At 45.5% G+C, this 23,636-nt stretch overlaps 1 protein-coding gene across 3 annotated transcripts in view; it reads right to left on the reverse strand.

Annotated features, from left to right (window-relative positions):
• Positions 1 to 23,636, reverse strand: part of CPNE2 (copine 2) — a 179,835-nt gene that overhangs the window by 80,153 nt on the left and 76,046 nt on the right. For all 3 annotated transcript variants that reach the window (XM_030581443.1, XM_030581445.1, XM_030581444.1), the window contains exons 4-5: positions 20,223 to 20,297; positions 814 to 885 (exon numbers count right to left, since the gene is read on the reverse strand). In XM_030581443.1, the coding sequence (XP_030437303.1) occupies positions 814 to 885; positions 20,223 to 20,297 (147 nt within the window). The remainder of the gene's footprint in view (positions 1 to 813; positions 886 to 20,222; positions 20,298 to 23,636) is intronic.

A 23,636-nucleotide genomic window follows, 5' to 3' on the forward strand; every position in this document is an offset into this window, starting at 1 on the left:
TTTATGGTTTCTCTAGAGCAATCCATATCAGCCTTGACAGACAGATCATTTAATAATTAGAGACATGCTGACTCTGCTCCAGCCAATGCTGTTGTTAACTTTCACTCTATTTTTAGATACCCCAATAAAGAGCCACTTGTTTCCTGCCAGTTTATAGACATACACACTCTCTATGTATGCAGAGAGATTATTTATAGGTGCACTCACACCGGGCGCAGGGAACCATATTGGCACTGTTAGTTACAGCCAAGACCCACAATTTAATCCCTGAGCAGTCCACCTCCCATCAATGGCTTCACTTGTAGAGCAAGGCACTACTCAGTGAGTAAAGGGATCAGACTCTGACCCTGAATGGTGAGTGAAAACACATTTGTTGCTTTATATCCTCAAAAGACAAAAGACTCAACAAAGCTGATGAAAAGAGGAAGGAAAGCGGCAGCAGCAACAATACACGAGCGAATCACAGGACTGGAAGGGAGCTCCAAAGGTCACATCGTCCAGTCCAGTTCCTGAACTGATCCCAGGGTCCCAGCTCCACTCCACTTCAACCTCGTTCATCAACAGATATCAAAGCAATTTACAAAGGAAATCCATATCCCCAGTGAGGCACAGGGAGACAAAATGCCTGCCCTGGTTCCCAGCAGGCCAATGACAGAGATGGAATAGTACCACAGGTCTATTGTGTCCCAGTCCAATGCTCTATCCATTAGGTTCTCGTGAGACACTGATACCTTTACAAGTAATGATTTTCAGGATCCCATAGCTGATAAAGAGGTTTAATGTTTGCATGTTGAGAATAAAACACCCACACACCTTTTTATCCAGTTTTCTGCCAGCCATGCTGAGAGTGATCACTCTGTTATCTGACAGCTCTTGGGCAGCTATCTGAAAGACAAAAGAAAGTTTTATTCATTTTTTGAATGAAAATTAAATTCACTGATTAACTGCACAAGAGATTCCAAAGCCCAAACTATGAGACAGCACGTTAGGCCTTCTTTGTTTGTTTGTTTAATCGTTTCTATTTAGAATGAGATGCATCACTACAAGCTGCACAAGACCTGTTCTCAGATAAACCCATTACATACCTAAAAATACAGCAAGAGTTAGGACTAATACCACCGTTGTCAAACTGTAAGTAATTTTACCAGTCCAGACACAAGGCTATTCCCCCCCCGCCCCGCCTTTTACTATAATTGTTAATGAAAAAACAAAAAAAGACTATTGAGTTGATAAAAACATCACATTCGTCACTGAATGGAGAAATTTACAAGGTTGATTTAGACACATGACTCATAATTAAACCATCTATGGCCCTGATCCTGCAATTGGATACAAACGTCCGCATCCAATTGCCCGTGTGCAGCCCCACTGAACTCAGACAGACCCAGTTGCAGGATGCGGCTCCAAGTGTTGCTACTAGGATTCAGAAGGAACCATCAAGGTACTTTTCTTCCCCTCCACTAGTCCTTATTAGTACTGCTCGGTGTCTTTGAAGCTTAAAACTGAAATCTAGTCTCCTTTATCCCTATAACCTAGACATACTGGTTCTTTGTTGTACAGCTGCTGAGTTAGCTCAGTCTATCCGCCTAATGCTTATTTCCTGCCTCCCACTTTCCCACTCCACAGAAGATCTGACCAGATGGTGGACTCCCTCTGTTCTCTAGTCTTCCCACGTCACACTTCAGTACAACATCCGTAACGCAAACATTGCGCCAATTTGTAAATGCAGGTAGGGCCATTTTCTCTTTTGCCCCATTTAGATTTCACTCAAAAAGCTTCTGTGAAATCAAACTGGTAGAATGAAAAATAATTCCATGGGAATAATATGGCTGGCATCTATGCAAAGTGTCGCATTTCCCCCCCTCAATTCGCCTCCTGCCCTAGCCTTGGAAAAGCGACATTGAAAATAGCTTTTTTCCTCCAACAACCTTTGCTTCCCAAAACTATTAGACTAAAAGACAGTGAGTCATGGAGCATCTGTTGGACTTGAGCCAAGTGGAGTTGGTTATCATCATAAGAACATAAAAATGGACATCCTGGGTCAGACCAATCGTCCATCCAGCCCACTATCCTGTTGTCTGACAGATCCATCATCCCCTGTCATTCACTCCCAGCTTTTGGAAGTCTGAGGCTTAGGGACACCCAGAGCATAGAGTTGGACCTATCCTTCCTGAATTTATCGGATTCTTTGGTGAATACAGGTGTAATTTTGGCCTTCACAACATCCCCTGACAACTAGTTCCACGGATTGACTGCGTGTTGCGTGAAGAAGTACTCCCTTTTGTTTGTTTTAAACCTGTTACCTGTTAATTTCATTGGGTGACCCCTGGTTCTTGTGTTATGTGAAGAAGTAAGTAACATTTCCTTATTCATATTCTCTAAAATCATAACTGTTGTGGAGACCTCTATCATATCTCTCCCCTTAGTCATCTCTTTTCTAACCTCAACAGTCCCAGTCTTTTTAATCTCCTCTCATATGGAAGCTGTTCCATACTCATAAGAATTTTTGTTGCTCTTCTCTGTACCTTTTCCAGCTCTAATCTAGCTTTTTTCAGATGGGGCAACCAGAACCACAGGCAGTATTCAGGGTGAGGGTGTACCAGGGATTTATACAGTGGCATTATGATATTTTCTGTCTTCTTATGTACCCCTTTCCTAATGGTTCTTAACATTGTTTGCTTTTTTGACTGCTGCTGCTCATTAAGCTGATGTTTTCAGAAAACTGTCCATGATGACGCCAAGCTTTCTTTCCTGAGTGGCAACAGCTAATTTAGACTCCATCATTTTGTGCGTATAGTTGGAATTATGTTTTCCAATGTTCATGACTTTTCTTTGATCAACATTTAATTTCATCTGACATTTTGTTGCCCAGTCACTCAGTTTTGCAAGATTCCTTTGTAACTCTTTGCAGTCTGTTTTGAACTTAGCTATCAGAAGTTATTTTGTATCATCTGCAAACTCTGCCCCCTCACTATTCACATAAGATCATTTTTTTCCACATCATTTATGAATAGGTTGAGGCTTTCTGAAAGTCCAAGTACACTATGTAAACTGGATCACCTAGTCCACATGATTGTTACCTCCTCTCTCCCAAACAATTTTAATAGATTGGTGAGGCATGATTTCCCTTTACAAAAGCCACGCTGACTTTTCCCCAACATATCACGTTCATCTATGTGTCTCACAATTCTGTTCTTTACTATAGTTTCAACCATTTCCCCTGGTACTGAAGTAATCGCTAGGATTGCCTCTGCAGCCTTTTTAAAAAATCGTCAAATTAGCTATCCTCCAGTCATCTGTACAGAGGCTAACACAGTTAGTAGTTCTGTAATTTCATATGTGAGTTACTACAAAACTTTCGAGTGTCAACCATCAGTTCCTGGTGATTTACTAATGCTTAATTTATCCATTTGTTCCAAAACCTCCTCCACTGACATCTCAATCTGAGACAGTTCCTCAGATTTATCACCTAAAAAGAATGGCTCAGGCGTGGGAATCTCCCTCACATCCTCTACAGACCAATGCAAAGAATTCATCTAGCTTCTCTGCAATGGTCTCATCTTCCGTGAGGGCTCCTTTAGCACCTAGATTGTCCAGTGGCCCCACTGATCATTTGGCAAGCTTCCTGCTTCTGATGTACTTAAAAAGAAAAGTTTGCTGTTAGTTTTTGTGTCTTTTGCTAGTTGCTCTTCAAAGTCTTTTTTGGCCTGCCTAGTTCTACTCTTACCTTTGAGCTGCCAGAGTTCATGTTCCTTTCTATTTTCCTCAGTAGAATTTGACTTTCAATTTTTAAAGGCTCTCTAACCACCTCTTTTGCTCTGTTTAACCATGTTTGCACCTCTTTGGCCCACAATGTTTTTTTTTAATTTGGGATATTGTGAGGGGATCACCTCTACTAACTGCTCAACAGCGTCTCCTTGTGGCTCATCTGGGGAACGAGCTCTGCCACCTGGTCTGATGCCCCTTCATGAGGTTACTCAGCCCATCATTCCCCTCACTTACTCTGTGGCTTCTCATGCACCAGGAGCTGCAGCTCTTTCCTCTTCATGGCTTAGCCCTCTGGCTAAGTTCTCCCTCCTCTTCCAGGGTTACATCAACGTCTGCTTCCAGCTGCCTCTAAATGGGCTATCCCTAGTGTGCCACTCCAGTAGTGACTTGTAGGGGGACCCGGGCCCACCCTCTACACCAGGATCAACTTCTGTTGGCGAGAGAGACCCGAAGAAGAGCTCTGTGTAAGCTTGAAAGCTCGTCTCTCTCACCAGCAGAAGCTGGTCCAATAAATGCTATTCCCTCACCCTAGACATTAGAAAGTTAAACCCTACTGGGTCTTCTCTGCAGATGCAAATGGTTTCCCCAACCGTATCTATGACTTTGGGTAGGATCTGCATTTCATTCGTCATCCCGGCACTTGGGATGTTTAAATTGATGCAAAAGTTCAGTTCCTGCTCCCAGCCAGATCAATCAGATTCCTCACTGGCAAACTTTCTAACTTGCTTTCAGTTTACAAGGCTATCACAGATACAGTAGTGACAGGTCAGCCCCATTAAGTCAGTGGACACCAATTTTCACCAGCTGAGGACCTGGCCCCAAGGGCCAAAACCATCCATTGTTGCTACTCAAGTTATACCAGGCAGGAACGTAGCCCAGCACATAATGAATTAAAGAGGCATATTTCATCCTCCTATAAACTGAAAAATGGCTTTCACTGCCAAACACCAGTGGGCTGGTTTTGTCTGGAATATGTTCTAATGTGTTTCTTGGTATTTTAAGGAAGGGAACATTTTATAACAAAAAAATATAAGTCTTTTATGTTGCCAGTGATTATCTGTTGTTTTTTAGAAAAAGCTTCATCCTCCTCTAAGAGCTGTCCCCCTCCCAGGAGGTATTACCAGGCATGACAAACTCCAGGCGTCACTGTGGCAGTTCGGCAGCAGGGCACAGGGGTATGAAACAGCAGCTGAAGACAATCAGGCTCCAGAGAACTCAGAAGGGTAGAAATACACACATTTTGATTTGTATTAGTACGATAATATTTCAGAGCATTCCCCAACGCAAGATCCCTGTACAAGTATTTAGGAGGGCATGATCACATCTAGGTCATTATGAAACTTGGGAAATCAAGGGACAATTTTCATCAGAAGGAGCAATCAGAGGACTCTTACTGCTTAAGAAAAATGCAGAGGCAGTAGAGAGTTATAGCCTGTCATGCCTCTTCAGACGGCTGGGAAAGAACACCATTTATGGCCTCTGAATAACTATTAGAACAAAGCACTGCTCTAGGAGACAGAGACAATACGCATGCTTAGGGAGATGCTGATTGTATTATGGTACATGCTGAACTTCCTAATCCCAAAACATGCTGTGTGTGGTTCAAGGGCACTATACGGCCCAGCACAGAAGTGGAGATTTCACGGTAGAAGCACACAGGAGACCGGATGCTTCAGGAGGATGGACAGAACGGTCAGCGCTGGCATGTTTCGCAATGTAAGGACACCCGTGGATGGGTCAGTTGCAAGGACTGAACCCGGGATTTCTGGATTTAAACGCATTAATGGCTCAAGAACCAGGCCTGTATGTCTGGAAGTGACAGCAGACTCTGATCTCTGCAGGCGGGCTGGTCATCAGAGGGGCACCAAGATGCTATTGGTTAGTGCATTGCAACAGGCTGCCTGCAGCTCCAGGGAGGAGATGCTAAGCACAAGGCTGCTCTCTCATTATCGTCTTTCACCCTTCTCAGGACCAAATATGTCACTCTCTGCCCTATACAGGCAATGTTCAAGGCCCAGAGCTAGGAGGGGGATGGGTCATTCCTATGAGTAAGGCGCCTGGAAAGCTGATGAGGGCTAAAGAGAGGGCTTTAAGAAGAGGCTGCATGCCTTAATTGCTAAGCCATCAGGCTGAGAGTCAGGGGACCTGGGTGCAAGTCCTGACTCGGTGACAGATGTGTTGTGTGACCTTAGGTAAGTTGCTTCCCCTCTCTAATGTGGGGATGACGACAGTGGGCAGAAGATTAAAGAGAGTCTAGCACGGAAGGCCCTACAGGAGGACACAAAGCCAAGGCTGGGGCTGGAACTTAGGCTGTACAGCGTTCATTCCTTTGCTGATAAGGCCAACCCCCAGGAATGACCCTACACCGTGCGCACACAGACTCTGCAGCAGGGCGGGACTGGCAGCTGCTCCCAAGCCCACTGTAACGTTTAATCGCACTGTATCTTTTGCTTGTTGTCTCCTTGTTCCCCTTTCATTTTGCGCTCGCTCTGGGCCCATGCCAAGTCTGACTCAAAGAACCGCAGCTATTAACAATCTAACAAGCGACGGCTGGTGCTTTGGAAGCACATATCTTTGCAGCAGAGAAGTTCAGTTACCAGGCAGCCTTATCTCCTCGGATAATAAGTTAAGCTGCATAACTGAGTTTGGTGACTGAAATTATTTTATGCCTCTTCCCTGCCCGTGCTTGGGGGAAAAACCTCCCACGTAATTAACCCCCCTCCCACTCTACCTACAAACAAATTCAGATGGTCTTTCAGCTGGACGGAGGGTCCACGCCCTGATTGTGGACTCTTAGCGCAAGCGTCAAGCATTGTACAGAGCTTAGTGGAGAATTTACTCCTTTCCCATGACCGTCTATTCTGTAGGCACACGGGGGTCCACCTCTACATTTTGCAAAGAAGGGTCCTTGGAAATTTGGCCTCCGTATTCAAAGGAGGGACACTCTGGTTCAAAAGACTTAGCACCCCAAGAAAAATGTTGGGGACAGGGAGGTCATTGGCTCATTAGCAGAGAGTGGGAGGAGAGAGTAGGTGACCCAGCACCAGTGGGGAGTGTGTCAATGGCAAAGTGACTCACTCCAGAGAGTGGGAGGGTCAGAGACGTTTGCTTCATCCCAGTTCTGAATGGCTCCAAGGACTCCCGAGCAGCAGCTCTAGTGACCTGGGCACTGCACACCCACTGGGGGGCTCCAAAGCAGCAGCATGTCACGGGGGAGCCTTCACGTACCAGGAAAACCGGCAAAGCTGTCGCAAAGCACTTAGAAAGAGTCCCTTCCATGCAGGCCCACGTTAGCTAAGCTAAGGGGGTTACAGGGATGGGAGCTGTGGTCTTCCTTGTGAGCCGTGTCACCGAAGGGCAAGCAAAGGGGGCACAGAGAGGGGCGAATAACTCACAAGTGCAAAGCAAGCGATTCAGGGGCCTTGGATGGAAAACCAGAGCAGGAGTTTCCTGCGCTTTCCCTGCTCAGGTCTCACTTCGAGCACAATAGCCACCACATCCCGCTGTGAACAGGAGGAGGGAGACTCCCCAGGAGTGGTAAGTGATGGAGAAGATCCTGGCTCCATGCAGACACCCGGAACAGAGCATGAGGCACCCCTCCCGCTGCCAACTCCACTTGCTATGGCTGGGCAGAAAGTTTCTCCTCCCCACCTCAGCCCCCAGGAGCGACGACCCACATAGGCGGCTTTCGCTCTCCGTTCCGGGGCTTCACGTGCCTCTGCTGCAGCAACGCTGACACCTCCAGCCCCTGGCACTGCCGACGGTCCGGCCACGCCAGCCTCCAGAGGGGAACGAGGCTCCTAAATCAAAAGATGAGACCAACCGATATTGGACTAGGGAACAACCTGGATCATAAATCACTCCCGGCAGGGATCATCCTCCTCTTGCCTCCTGTATAGCCCCAGGCACGGTGCTGGGGCCTTTGTAATATTTATAAATAGGTCAGATGGGTGGGGGAGAGGGGGGTTAATATCAGTAATTTGCTGATTAGCACATTGTTTCACTGATACAGGCATGACCAGCCATTGCATCGACTGGGTGGTGCCTTCATCCGGGACCTCGCAACACTTTACAAAATGTGCATTAGTCTTATTAAGCCCCTTTTACAGGCAAGGAAAATGAGGCACAGCAAGGAAAGTGCTGAAAGCCACACTGAGTCGGGGCAGATCCAGAGGTAGAATTTCCAGCGGCAACAGATGTACCCACACGAGCTTGCATCAAGCTAGCACACGAAAAGCAGAGCAGCGGGGTGGTGAGATGGGGTAACTGCTCTGAGCACAGTCCTAGGTACACACTCACGGCTGCTAGGCTGTGCCGCCCGGGCTCCCCTGCTTCTGTCAGTGCACTGGTTCCATCAGAGCTAGTAGGACAGCGCTCCAGCTGGGAAATTACACTCCAGCTCCAGGGGTACGTCTACACTGAAATCAACGACCGGCGGCACCGCGGCTGGTCTGGGTCACCTGACTCAGGCTATAAAATTGCAGAGTAGATGCTAGGGCTCAGGCTTGAGCCAGAGAACTGAGACCCTGGGCTCCAGCCCAAGCCCAAACCTGCTACACTGCTATTTCTAGCCCCATGAGCCCAAGTCAGCTGACCCAGGCTCTGGGACTTGGTGCCACGTGATTCTTTATCACAGCGTAGACGTCCCCTCGGACCCCTGCCCTGGTAACGCACCCAGGTGTCTTGGCAGCGGACATCAATATAAATGTATAGCCCGACATAGTTGCTGACTCTGTGGGTGCTCAGCACCCACCAGCCAACTGCCCATCAGCTGTTTGGCGGTGCCCAAGACGCCAAATATTAGCACATCAGCAGTGACAACTCAAACTGCAACAGGTTCCGGGGCAGAGATCTGAATCCACTTCTCCTGCCTCCCAGGGTCCTGAAGTCCAAGGCCAGAAGGGATCACTGTGACCATCCAGTCTAACCTCCTGTGTGACACAGGCCAGAGACCTGCCCCCAGATAATGCCTAGAGCAGGTCTAGAAAACCATCCAATCCTGATGTAAAATGGCCAGCAATGGAGAATCCACCACGACCCTTGGTAAGCTGAGCTCCTTAAATCACCAGGCGAAAGAGACGCTCGCTCTTTGGCCCAATTAATATTTATTTATTTATGCAAAGTGGGACAGCATGAACAGCGGAAACGGAGATCAACCCATCCCCGAATGGCCGACAGCCTGACCATTAGGCTGCTCAACTGGGAGAGGGGAGAGCTGAGTTCAAGTCTCTAGGGATTCAAACTAGGTCTCCCACATCCCAGGCAAGTGCCCGAGTTAAAGGGACAGGGACGCTCACACTCCTGAAGCTGTCCCCAAACAACTTTGTCCCCAGCCAAAACTAAATTGGGCCAAGTTTGCAAATAATTTCCAGTTGACCAAGACTGCATTTTTTTCAGGAAATATAACTATTAGTCCGAAAATGTTTGCCCAGCTCTAAGTTAGAGGAAAGCATTCTTGAAAGGATGAGCTAAGTGGATATGATATCTAGCGCCAAACACAACAGGTAGAGTACGTACCCCAGTTCAACGTACCACTGCTGCCCAATACACTGGGTACAGCAAATCTCAGCGTGATGCACCAGCCACATCGGTGAATAGGCCAGGGATGTCCTAATACACAGAGCCGACAGGCCCAAGATGCATGACATACCGAAAGTATCTCTGTCCTGTTTGCAGGATTTGAGATGATTTCAATGCATGCACAACCCAAATGAACAGCTGGGAATCCCAGATATCCAAACAGAGACAGTAATACCTTCATCTCTCATGATTTCTGGGATTCCTTGGGATTCTCAAAATCACAATATATGCACATTCCCTTGCAAGCCCCCTGGCTCCAGCACTTGTAGAAAGATGCCCACGACTAACCAAGCCAATCTGCTCCAGCGCACAACTTTCTAGTGAAATCAGAGGGCGAAGAGGCTGACAGAGCGACAGTGAAAGGGCTAAACAATCCTTTATGTCTGTGTTGCAGCTGATGTATATTTTCCCTTGATAATGACCACTGAAGGAAAACAGAAGCCTGCTGCCCATTCTGCTAGGCTAGATCATATCCCTTCTTGACAATCCAGAGGTACCAGTCAGAGTATTTCAGTCCCATATTTGGCAGTATGCTACAGTGTATTAGGCCCAGTTTGAGACAATCCATGAGGCACAAGATATAGGGATGTGTCAGCCAGAGATGCTCTTCCTAAAAGCAGCAAGAATAAATCAAAAGGACATATCAGCATGCAAATGCAGCTCTGTATTTCTCTGAGCTGAGCTACAGGGAGTATGCCCTGAACTTATTCCAGATCAACGCTAAGTCAAGGACTGGAGAGTCTCATCCAGTAAGGAAAAGCACAGGGAATAAACCCAGCCTGAACCGGACTAGTGACACGGGCTGGTAAGACAGGTTAGTCTAACTTGCTTGCAGTCATCTGGGAGAAGGGATCTGCTGTACGATACAGGGCAGAGGCTACTGGCTGATGTAACTTCATCCCAGCTGGGGGTTCTGTTTGCCACATGCCAGACTTGCCTCTAGTTCTGGTTCTTTTAAAAAACTATAATGTATGTGAGTTTAGAGCTGGTGAAAGCACAGGATGGACTCTCCTAGAAATCCAAGTTCTCTGGTCGCTCATGAGAGGTGCCCAGCATTGCCAGCAGACGGGACCCAGAACTCTAAGGGATTCCAGTCTCCAAAGTCTTGGCCTTTTCCAAAAACAGTGGTTTTTGTGATGCCTGTTCTTGGTGTAAACCTGGCCCTTGCTGCATAGGGCTGGCTCTCTTTGGATACTTGAAAAAAATCCCAGCTCTGGTGCTCAGGGATGTGAACCTCTGTCCATTACTCCGAATTAGACCTACCAGAACAACAGAGAGCAGCAGACACATTCTGCAGTCACTCTCCTCTTAAACACGACAGTAAAATAAATCTCCTTCCAGCACACTCTGCTAGAAGGTTTCCCATCAGATTCATGCACGATACCTCCGTTAGCTTCCTTTCGATCTCATCATCATCCACACACATTGGAAATTCTTCCACATCCTGAACACAAGGAAGGGCCTTTGTCAATGCACAATTTGCAACAGCCACTCAAATCTTTGGTTTCCAAGGACAACCTTATCACACATGGGACACTTGGCATGGGGCCATTTATTTTTTAAAGCAGCTTCTTTAATCATCTGAATTTCTCTATTTACTCTAAACATGATTTAGGCATTAAATTCCTTCCCCTCCACAAAAACCTCAAGGGCCAGATCCTTTTCAGTGGCCCTTTGGTCTAACCATTTAGAAGGTGATTTCAATTGCTATACACTTAGCAGTAGGCCTGTGTGAACAGTGGACTGGGATGAACATTTTCCTATGGATATTTGTTAGAATGTTGGAATCAATTACTCCAGTTGTATTTGCGTTCCCTTTGGGTCTGCCTTCCCCAAGTGTCTCCACTGGGTACTGCTGGCACCAAACCTCGTGGAAAGCAAACCTAAAGTGCCCACTCTCAACTGCTTGCAGAAAGCAAAGTTTAAAAAGCCTAATTCCCATGAACGATTACACCGGAAACAGAACGAGTGAAAAGTTGCACTCAACCAACCAGATCACTTGTGAGCAGAGCTGGCCGGGAATTTTCCGACGACAGTTTCATTGGATAACGCTGGTCTGTCAAACCTGAAATGTTTTGTGAGAATGGTTCAGGTTTGATGGACTTTTTCCAAGTCCCAGGCAGGGCTCTGAGAGAACCCTGCCCGGTTTCCTAGTGGGGTCCTGGGGAACATGGGATTACAGGATCCGCAGCTCCACATCAGAACTAAGTCGAATTTTGAAATATCCCAGGAACCAAAAATCCCAAGTTGCAGCCAGTTCTACTCATGACACCTAGAGTTGCAGGCTCTGATGCTTACAAGCCTTGGGACATTGGTCAAATCACTGATGCTGACAAGCCTCGAGACATTGGTCAAGTCACTGGGGGTGGACATTTCAAAAGCACCTAAGTGATTTAGGGGCACGCATTCCCATGCCTTGCAGTGCCACAAGTATTATGAGCAGCAAAGAATCCTGTGGCACCTTATAGACTAACAGACGTTTTGGAGCATGAGCTTTTGTGGGTGAATACCCACTTCCTCAGATGCATGTAGTGGAAATTTCCAGGGGCAGGTATATATATGCTAGCAAGCAAGCTAGAGATAACGATGTCAGTTCAATCAGGGAAGATGAGGCCCTGTTCTAGCAGTTGAGGTGTGAAAACCAAGAGAGGAGAAACTGGTTCTGTAATTGGCAAGCCATTCACAGTCTTTGTTCAATCCTGAGCTGATGGTGTCAAATTTGCAGATGAACTGAAGCTCAGCAGTTTCTCTTTGAAGTCTGGTCCTGAAGTTTTTTTGCTGCAGGATGGCCACCTTAAGGTCTGCTATAGTGTGGCCAGGGAGGTTGAAGTGCTCTCCTACAGGTTTTTGTATATTGCCATTCCTAATGTCTGATTTGTGTCCACACCATCACTGGTTCATTCACCTGCACATCCACCAATGTAATATACGCCATCATATGCCATCAATGCCCCTCTGCTATGTACATCGGCCAAACTGGACAGTCTCTACGGAAAAGGATAAATGGACACAAATCAGACATTAGGAATGGCAATATACAAAAACCTGTAGGAGAGCACTTCAACCTCCCTGGCCACACTATAGCAGACCGTAAGGTGGCCATCCTGCAGCAAAAAAACTTCAGGACCAGACTTCAAAGAGAAACTGCTGAGCTTCAGTTCATCTGCAAATTTGACACCATCAGCTCAGGATTGAACAAAGATTGTGAATGGCTTGCCAACTACAGAACCAGTTTCTCCTCTCTTGGTTTTCACACCTCAACTGCTAGAACAGGGCCTCATCCTCCCTGATTGAACTGACCTTGTTATCTCTAGCTTGCTTGCTAGCATATATATACCTGCCCCTGGAAATTTCCACTACATGCATCTGAGGAAGTGAGTATTCACCCACGAAGGCTCATGCTCCAAAACGTCTGTTAGTCTATAAGGTGCCACAGGATTCTTTGCAGCTTTTACAGATCCAGACTAACACGGCTACCCCTCTGATACTTGACAAGTATTATGAGGATGCTGGTGCATTCCTGAGTGGAGAATGGCTCAGGATGTGTGAGAATTAACAGGGATTCTGCTCCTCAATCACTGATGCTTCTGTAAACCCCGTCCTTAAAATCCATGTTCCTCAGTTCCCCATCAGTAACATGGGGAAAATAACTGCTCACGAGACAGGGGACGTGTAACGTCTGGTTAACGTTTGGGCCAGCGCTTTGAACATTTGAAGCACTCAAGATAACTAAGCGATGCCATGTGCCAGTGGACCTTCTATAGCCCTGCTTACCCACCCCCAACCCCTACCCCCACTCCTAGACTGGCGATTGGCTGCGTACACGGCGGGCGATCTGGGCAGAGATGAAGATCTCTTCCGACACATTGAATAATTCCTTTCAAGCTGCTGATCGGGAAGGGAGATGAAAGCCCTCCACAGCACAGTGCATTCGCATGGGCTCCATTTGCATAATGAAGCAGCCAGCAAGGTCACTAGTCTAATCGGGCAGAAAGGAATGTGGAGATTCAGACTCGGCAGGGGACCCTCGGACACACACAAAACCGGAGGAGCACCAGGAGGGCTGGCAGGACTGAAACAGAAAGAGCTCCCAGACAGCAACCAAGAGCTCCGAGAATTAAAGGAACAGCCCACTGCCTCAACACATACACTAATATATCCCTGCTCCATCTTCCATTAAAGACAACTGCTCTCCATCTCCCTAGGAACACTCAGAAACATGGGACTCAGAACCCGGTAGAAGAAACAACCATATTCCAAGACACCTGGGATATAACTCATGCTACAGTAAAAGCCAGGTCGAGAGTGCCAAGTTGCTAAGCAACTGCCTACTGCTCAGCTAACATGCTGGCTCAGGGTTCTGTGTCACCTCTTCGCAGCTGGCCCACAGGATAAGAGCCTACTACTGCTAGCAGAGTTAATCCTTTAGGCCAGGTCTACACCACCACACACTTCGGCATAACTTATGTCGCTCGGGGGTGTGAATAAGCCACCCCTCCCGACTGACGTAAATTACACCAACCTAAGCGCCAGTGTGGCCAGCGCTGTATTGGCAGGAGAACTTCTCTCGCAGACATAGCTACCACCTCTCACAAGGGTGGGTATATTATACCGCCTCTCCCGTCGGCACAGAGCATCTTCACCAGATGCACTACAGCAGCGCAGCTGCACTGACGTAGCACTTCTCATAGACTCATAGACTCATAGGTCAGAAGGGACCAATATGATCATCTAGTCTGACCTCCTGCACAAGGCAGGCCACAGAACCCCACCCATCCAATTTTATAACAACCCCTAACCCAGGACCGAGTTATTGAAATCCTCAAAATTGGTTTGAAGACCTCAAGCTGCAGAGAATCCACCAGCAAGTGACCCGTGCCCCACGCTGCAGGGGAAGGCGAAAAACCTCCAGGGCCCCTGCCAATCCGCCCTGGAGGAAAATTCCTTCCCGACTCCAAATATGGCGATCAGCTAAACCCTGAGCATGTGGGCAAGACTCACCAGCCAGCACTCTGCAGTAACTCAGTTCCCTTCCCATCCCATCCAACATCTCCCCGCAGACCATTGAGCAGACCTATCTGGTGGTAATCCACGATCAATTGCCCAAATTAACGATCCTATCATAACATCGTGTAGACAAGCCTTTAGTTCAAGCGGAAGACGCCTGTCTGTCTGTGCTGAAGATCCCAAATTCAATCCCCACAAACATGATGGTGGGGGAGTTTATATTAAGAGGGAAAATCCGAAGAGACACGACCAGCATTTGACATTAACCTCTTCTATAACGGTCTTAGGTACTTCTAATGCATTCGCCACTTTTACAGAAACAACATTTTCTTTAAAAAGTGAAAGGGACACCACAGGTGCAAACTTTATGTTTTGTGCAAACTAACGTTTACAAGAGCCAAAAACAGCAGGGTGTTTTCATGTTACTGTTTACGTGGAAGATTATTGCATTCCAGTGTTTGCCATGCTAACACTGCAACACTGTTTAAACACTGCAGCATTATGTATGAGAACCAGAAAGAGAAACTGACTAAAAGCAGAAGTTTAAACTTAACTAGTTTATTTTCACTACCCAACCAGATTTAAATGCAAAATAGTAAATTACATAAATTGTACAGAGTGAATTAGACATTTAAAACCCTTTCAGTCTTAGTAATCCAAGGTATTAGCAAGACGTGAGGAATTATTTTTTGAAACAAATGTGTTTTTTTAAAAACTTGACAAGTGACCCTTTAATCTGGCTCAATTCTTCCAAAGTAAGTGCCAAGGGCAGGGTCGAGAGAGACTTAATCAGGAAAAAGAACAGGAGTACATGTGGCACCTTAGAGACTAAGAAATTTATTTCAGCATGAGCTTTTGTGAGCTACAGCTCACTTCTTCAGATGCACAGAATGGAACACATAGACAGGAGATATTTATACATACAGAGAACATGAAAAGATGGAAGTATGCATGCCAACAGGAAGAGTCTAATCAATTGAGATGAGCTATTGTCAGCAGGAGAAAAAAAACTTTTGAAGTGATAATAACATGACCCATAGAAGGTGTGAGGAGAACTTAACATAGGGAAATAGATTCAATTAGTGTAATGACCCAACCATTCCCAGTTTCTCTTTTAAACCTAAGTTAATTGTATCTAATTTGCATATTAATATGAATTCAGCAGTCTCTCTTTGGAGTTTGTTTTTGAAGTTTTTTTGTTGCAAAATTACTAGCTTCAAGTCTGTCACTGAGTGGCTAGAGAGGTTGAAGTGTTCTCCCATTGTTTTTTTAATATTATGATTCCTGATGTTAGATTTGTGTCTATTTATTCTTTTGCATAGACACTGTCCGTTTTGGCCAATGTGCATGGCAGAGGGGCATTGCTGGCACATGATGGCATATATCACGTTGGTAGATGTGCAGGTGAATGAGCCCCTGATGGCGTGGCTGATGTGATTAGGTCCTATGATGGTGTCACTTGAATAGATATGTGGACAGAGCTGGCATCGCGCTTTGTTGCAAGGATAGGTTCCTGGGTTAGTGTTTATGTTGTATGGTGTGCGGTTGCAGGTGAGTATTTGCTTCAGGTTGGGAGGTTGTCTATAAGCGAGGACTGGCCTGTCTCACAGTGCCGCTGACATGCATGGCCCCACAGTATGCCAATATCTTTATGGCTGACTTAGAACAACGCTTCCTTAGCTCTCGTTCCCTAACGCCCCTACTCTACTTGCGCTACATTGATGACATCTTCATCATCTGGACTCATGGAAAAGTCGTCCTCGAGGAATTCCACCATGATTTTAACAATTTCCATCCCAACATCAACCTCAGCCTAGACCAATCCACACAAGCGGTCCATTTCCTAGACACTACTGTGCTAATAAGCGATGGTCACATAAACACCACCCTATACCGGAAACCCACTGACCGCTATACTTACCTACATGCCTCCAGCTTCCATCCAGGACACACCACACGATCCATTGTCTACAGCCAAGCTCTAAGAAATAACCGTATTTGCTCCAATCCCTCAGACAGAGATAAACACCTACAAGATCTCTATCAAGCGTTCTTAAAACTACAATACCAACCTGCTGAAGTGAAAAAAACAGATTGACAGAGGCAGAGGAATCCCAGAAGCCACCTACTACAGGACAGGCCCAACAAAGAATATAAAAGAACACCACTAGCCATCACCTACAGCCCCCAACTAAAACCTCTCCAGCGCATCAAAGATCTACAACCTATCTTTAAAGATGATTCCATCACTCTCACAGATCCTGGGAGAGAGGCCAGTCCTCACTTATAGACAACCTCCCAACCTGAAACAAATACTCACCTGCAACCGCACACCATACAACATAAACACTAACCCAGGAACCTATCCTTGCAACAAAGCCCGAAGCAAGTTCTGTCCACATATCTATTCAAGTGACGCCATCATAGGACCTAATCACATCAGCCACGCCATCAGGGGCTCGTTCACCTGCACATCTACCAACGTGATATATGCCATCATGTGCCAGCAATGTCCCTCTGCAATGTACATTGGCCAAACCGGACAGTCTCTATGCAAAAGAATAAATGGACACAAATCTGACATCAGGAATCATAACATTCAAAAACCAGTGGGAGAACACTTCAACCTCTCTAACCACTCACTCAGTGACAGACTTGAAGGTGGCAATTTTGCACCAAAAACCTTCAGAAACAGACTCCAAAGAGAGACTGCTGAACTCAAATTAATATGCAAATTAGATACAATTAACTCAGGCTTAAACAGAGACTGGGAATGGCTGGGTCATTACACTAACTGAATCTATTTCCCTATGTTAAGTTCTCCTCACACCTTCTATGGGTCATCTTAATTATCACTTCAAAAGGTTTTTTTCTCCTGCTGATGATAGCTCATCTCAATTGCTTAGATTCTTCCTGTTGGTATGCATACTTCCACCTTTTCATGTTCTCTGCATGTATAAATATCTCCTGTCTGTGTGTTCCATTCTATGCATCCGAAGAAGTGAGCTGTACCTCATGAAAGCTCATGCTGAAATAAATTTGTTAGTCTCTTAGGTGTCACAAAGTACTCCTGTTCTTTTTGCGGATACAGACTAACATGGCTGCTACTCTGAAATTAATCAGGAAAGACATATGAATTACGTACTGCTCATTAATTTTGCCATTGCATTTTCTTTCGCCTTTTTAAGATTTTTTAAAAAGACCCCAGAAGTGATCCTGGCAACTTCAGTACCAGGCAAACTGCTTGAAACTTTAGTAAAGAAAAGAATTACCAGGCACATGGGGAAGAGTCAACACGGCTTTTGTAAAGGAAAATCATGCCTCATCTATTTATTACAGTTCTTTGAGGGGGTCAACAAACATGCTGACAAGGGTGATGTAGTGGATATAGTGTACTTAAACTTTCAGAAAGCCTTTGGCAAGGTCCCTCACCAAAGGTCTCGTAAGCAAACTAGGCAGTCATAGGATAAGATGGATGGTTTCTATTGGATCAGTAACTGGTTAAAAGACAGGAAACGAAGGGTAGAAATAAATGGTCAGTTTTCAGACTGGAGAGAGGTAAATAGTGGTGCCCTCCAAGGATTTATACTGGGATCAGTGCTGCTCAACATATTCACAAATGATCTGGAAAAAGACAAATGGTGAAGTGGCAACGTTTGCAGGTGATACAGAAGTACTCACGATAGTTAAGTTCAAAGCAGGCTGTAACGTTTTTGGGAGGCTACAGGCCTACCCAGGGTGCTTTGCAAGAACAAGGCTTACATACACTGTGAGTTATTGGCTTTAATGAAGGTAAAGTGACATACCCGCAACAGGGACTTTTGGTGTTGCTGTTATGGAGGTGGGGAACCCAGTGCACCGAAGCTTGGCTTGGTATGGAGTTTAAAGGCGGGACTAGGACCATGCAGCTATATATATAAAATTAAAAAACAATTTATGGATAAGCAAATAGGGACTTTTTACAAGCTGTGTTCGCTCCTTGGCCAAAGGCCATGCAAAGCGGTTCTAACCAATTAAAGCAGGTTATGACTGGCGTGCTGTGTCCTACAGTGAGAAAGCGAAAATACCCTAGCTAGGCCGTAACACAATCTTCCGCGGTTCCCTACACAGGCTGTGAAGAGTTACAAAAGGATCTCACAAAAGTGGGAAATTGGGCAACAAAATGGCAGATAAAATTCAGTGTAGATAAATGCAAAGCAACATATATTTGAAAACATAATCCCAATTATACATACAAAATGATGGGGTCTGAGTTAGCAGTTACCACTCAAGAAAGATCTTGGAGTCATTGTGGATTGTTCTCTGAAAACATCAGCTTAATGTGCAGCAGCAGTCAAAAAACCCATCACTGTTAAGACCCATTAGGAAAGGGATAGATAATAAGACCGTAAACATGGGAACGCCACTATATAAATCCATGGTACGCCCACCCACCTTGAATACTGCCTGCAGTTCTGGTCACCCTATCTCAAAAAAGATATATTAGAAATGAAAAAGGTACAGAGAAGGGCAACAAAGCTGAGTAAGGGTATGGAAGCTGTTCCATACGAGCAGAGATTAAAAAGACTAGGATTGTTCAGCTTAGAAAAGACACGAGGAAGGGGGAATATGAAAGGTGTCTCTATAATCATGACTGGTGTGGAGAAAGTGAATAAGGAAGTGTTATTTACTCTTTCATATAACAGAAGAACCAGGAGTCACCGAATTAAATTAATAGGCAGCTGGTTTAAAACAAACAAAAGGAAGTATTTCTTCACACAATGCACAGTCTGCGGAACTCTTTGCCAGAGGATGTTGTGAAGGCTAAAACTATAACTAGATTAAAAAAGAACTCGATAAGATCATGGAGAATAGGTACATCAACGGCTATTAGCCAAGATGGTCAGGGATGCAACCCCATGCTCTGGGCGCTTCTAAGCCTCTGACTCCAGATGCTGCAACTGGACAAACAGGGTGGATCACTTGATGATTACCTATCCTCTTCGGTCCCTCTGAAGCACCTGGCACTGGCCACTGACAGAAGACAGGAGATTGGGCTAGATGGGCCACTGGTCTGACCCAGTATGGCCGTTCTTATGTTCTTTTAAAGTTAGCGAAATCCTGTTACCATCTTACCCATTTCTACAGTGAATAGCAATACAGACACACTGCAGCAGCCACGCTTAGCCATTCTGTTTAAAACCAGTCTTAATTTCAATACCCTTTAACCACCTCACGTAACATAGAAGGAAAAGCTCTTCAGCCGGACTGTTGTCACCCAGCTAAAAATCTGACAGAGCTCAGATCTAACATTTAGAAGAGCCAATGGTCAAAAACCAGACCTAAATCTATCCTCTTCGTGTAAAGAAATGATTGTTACATATACCAACAATGGGAAAGCCACCACCTGGGGGGATTGTGAGCGATGCTGTTGCTAAGAGACCTGTTGCTAAGTTGTAAGTCCTGTCCTCTTACTACAAAAAACCCACTGATTATCAGCAGCGTAATATAATCAACCCCTTTATCTCAGTCTGTCTCAGGGAGGTTTGGAGAGAGACCATGTGCATAACAAGAAAAGCATATTACTTTGTACTTACCCAGAGATTTAGATTTTGTTATTTCAGTGCCCCGGGCCCCAGCTAAGAAAAGGGGCCCATTGTACTAAACCCTGTACAAAAACGAAGCAAGAGGCCGTCCCTACCCCCAAATGCTTACAATCTAAATAGACAAAAGCTACGAGAGGAAATGGAAGCTCAGAAAGGTGAAGCGACTTGCAGAAAATAGAACTCAGGTTTACGGAGTCCCAATCCAGCGCACTATCAGGCAGACCGCACTGTGTCTATTATCTACATTCCCACACAATATATATAATAAATCAGTAACTGTACCGTTATCATCCCCTTTCCAGCTGGCTTCCCATTTCCCAGAAGTAGTGTTCTTGTTATCTTCTTGCTTGAGACAATCTAAGGAAGCCATAAAAAAACAGAGATGTAATGGTCTAAATGATCAAAAACAATGTGAGGAGAAACTGATCGTGGCCTAAATTAGCCAATTCTCGTGACAGGTTCACAGTCGCACCTTTTCAAAACGTATTTTAAAAGGACCACAGAGACACGGTACTTGATTAATGTCACCATTCTCACCAATGCACATTTGCATCAAGTTCTTCCTTCCCAAAGCTCTTTAAAAGCATAGGCCTTGCTCCTGTTTTATGCAAAACACCATTGGCCCCTCCTAAAGTCTAATGGCGTGTGCTTGGCAGCTCACAGGACTGGGTTCTTAAACGATATATTCAGGGGAAAAAGCTCACCCCACTCAAAATGCAGCTGTCTCTACGGTGGAACGTGGCACCAGTTAAATGGTGCACAGCAACACTACCCAACACTTTAGGCCGAGTGAAAGAACACTGTACTCAATTCAAACTATGGGCCGTATCCTCAGCCAGCGTACGTGGGCACAGTTCTATTGAAGTCAATGGAGCTACAGTGATTTGCACCAACGTAGGATACAGACTTACTTTTTGAACCCCTCCCCCTTGTTTAAATAATTTCATAGAAGCATGACAGTAAAATTCCTTTCTCTGCCAGTTTTGCTCTTCCATTGATGACTGATTTCCTCACTAACTAAGGACTCAATCCCGCAGAATACTGGGCAGTCCCAAACTCCTGTCGTTTCTGCATTTTGCCTCAGCAGATCCCGAACGAGAAGCAGCACTGGTCATACTATGAAGTGGATATATATTGGATAATTCCCAGTTCTCTTCCTAAGAAGCCTGAAAACAGCTATTCGGAAGCTGAAATAACCCTCTGCAATCTACTTAGCTGCAATACGGCATTATGTGTAATTTGAGCACTAGCAGCAGCATTAGAGGGAAAAATTCACTTAGTTAAAGTGCTTTCCTGCAATTTCCAGCTCCAATCCAAGGCCAGAGCAGTTTCCACCCAGATGAGATAAGAGATGGTGGCACAGGTCTAACTGGATTTTATCATGGATTCTCAGTAGAGCTCACCCCCCTCTGGAAGACAGACCACTCCTCTAATCAAGGAAGAAGACATTAAAGGCAACAAGTATCAGAGGGGTTAGTCTGGATCTCTAAAAAGTGACAGAGAGCCCTGTGGCACCTTATAGACTAACAGACGTATTGGTGCATAAGCTTTCGTGGGTGAATATCCACTTTGTCAGACGCATGTCAGATGCAACAGTCAGGGCTGGTCTACCCTGAACATTTATATCAGCATAGCTACATCCCCTAGCGGTGTGAAAAATCCACACCCCCAAGAATTGCAGCTATGCAGCCTAACCTCCAGAGTAGACAGCACTAGGTCACTGCTAGAATTCTTCCATTAATCTAGCGACCGCCTCCTGGGGAGGTGGATTCACTGCTGTGGTGGAAGAACCCGTCCCACAGCTATAGTGAATGTCGACACTGAAGCGCTGCAGCCTTCCTGATGCAGTTTGAAGTGTAAACATAACCTAAGCCAGGTCTCATCGCATCAAGGACTACAGGATTTTCCTTACAGGACCAGGCCATCATTCCAGCTAGTCTGATATCTTTGCTCCAGCACTGGCCAAAAGCGATTGCTTCAGAGACAGGCAAAAAAAACCCAAAACCTTCAGTGAAAATAGGCATTTATGCAACGCTGCACATCAGAGGTTAAAAGTTGCTTCCTAACTGTGGCAGGCTTTCTGCTTGTGCCCTGAAGCATGAGATTTGATCATGCCTCATAGTTTTAGTTCGCACGGCTGCAGAGGTGTTTGGGGTCATGGAACGAAACAGTCTTCCCTTTAAATCCAGCTGCAGAATTAATAAGGTGCAACAAAACACTCCAAACTAATCTAACAGAGCTCTGATGCAAAAGGGAAATTAAAAGGGGAAGTCAAATGCTTTTTCTAGTGGCTCTTCAGAGCCAGGTTATCTGTACCTAAGGCAGCTTCCTGTCCCTTCTAATAGCTGCCTGGACCTCAAAACTGGGCAGGTTTCATAAAACCCTACAAGGGTAAAAAGCAGTTGATCAAACTCCAGTGAAAGAAGCCACCACCCCTCTCAGCTGAGTCCCTTGAGCCTGACACTCCACTGCACTGCATCTTGTCTAGTCAGTTACACCAAAGTAAGTATTGACATTCCAATTTGTCCCCATGGTTATTCTGGGCTGCCAGACCATCACAGCAACAACCTGCTGTCCACTGCGAGACCATCAAGAGCCACAAAGCAATCGTGCTCCAGCAAGACGCCCCAGTCAGGGGCTCGATTCCAGCATTAATCCACCAGGTGTAGAACACACACAGACAAGTTAACTGGATATGGCCAGGAGCTCACAGCCTTCTTGCAACCCTCTCTTTATGGCTGGAGGGAAGGGCGATCCAGAAAGTTTTCACTGTAACATTGGGCCCCGTTGGGGGAAAAAACTTGAGAATCACTGACCTTAGTTAATCAGAACATCAGCTGGAGCTCAGAATAGTTTGTGCTGAATGTCAGGTGTTTTTTCTTTATAAGAGACTTTGACAGAACTGAACAGAAAAGTTTTCAAGGGAATCTAAGCAAAACAGGGTGGCCTTTTTTTTTTTTGGAGAGAGTATTGAAACATTGCTGGGGGCAGGAAAACAGCTCTAGGAAGTGAAAGTGACTATGAACAAAGGGAAAGCAACTGGTCTGATGTCAATCTTCAAGTGGAATGATTTGTATGGTGGTAGTCCCTACAAACGCCAATCGGGGATGAAGGCCCCACTGTGCTCATGGCTGCATGTGTAGGCCAGGCCGACTCTAGAAACCCTTGCCGATGTAGCTATGTGGCCAGGGTGCAATTTTTTGCAATATTTCTGTAAGGTTTTTCCAGCAGTGTAACTGCAGTTATACCACCATCAATGTGTTTCTGCCCGTGTAACTTATTTCACGTGCCGAACTGGTATAAACTATACCAGTACATGCACTTTTTGTTGGTATAAACTGTTTCTAAGCTAGCAGAGCTTGCCAGTAGAGTTATACCAGCAACCCTTCTCTTGTGTAGCCCTGGCCTTATGGAAAAGGCAGTCTTGCCATCAAAGACCTTACAATCTAGGCTACAGCAGGTGGATGTGGAGGTTGTGATGCTGGCAGACGAGGTGTCAGCTCACGCCAAGGCCCTTAGGTCTCAACTGAACTCTGACAAATACATAACAGGAACCAGTCTGGCTCACCTGTGTGTTAGTATCCTTAAAATAGGAATTATAATGATAAGAATGTGTTTAGTGATTAGACTTTAAGACATGCAGCAATTTACAAGGATTTCATAATCTCACTTATAACATCTGTAGCCCGTGTTATA

This window comes from Gopherus evgoodei, chromosome 12 (genome assembly GCF_007399415.2).
Source record: "Gopherus evgoodei ecotype Sinaloan lineage chromosome 12, rGopEvg1_v1.p, whole genome shotgun sequence".
Taxonomy (NCBI): domain Eukaryota; kingdom Metazoa; phylum Chordata; order Testudines; family Testudinidae; genus Gopherus; species Gopherus evgoodei.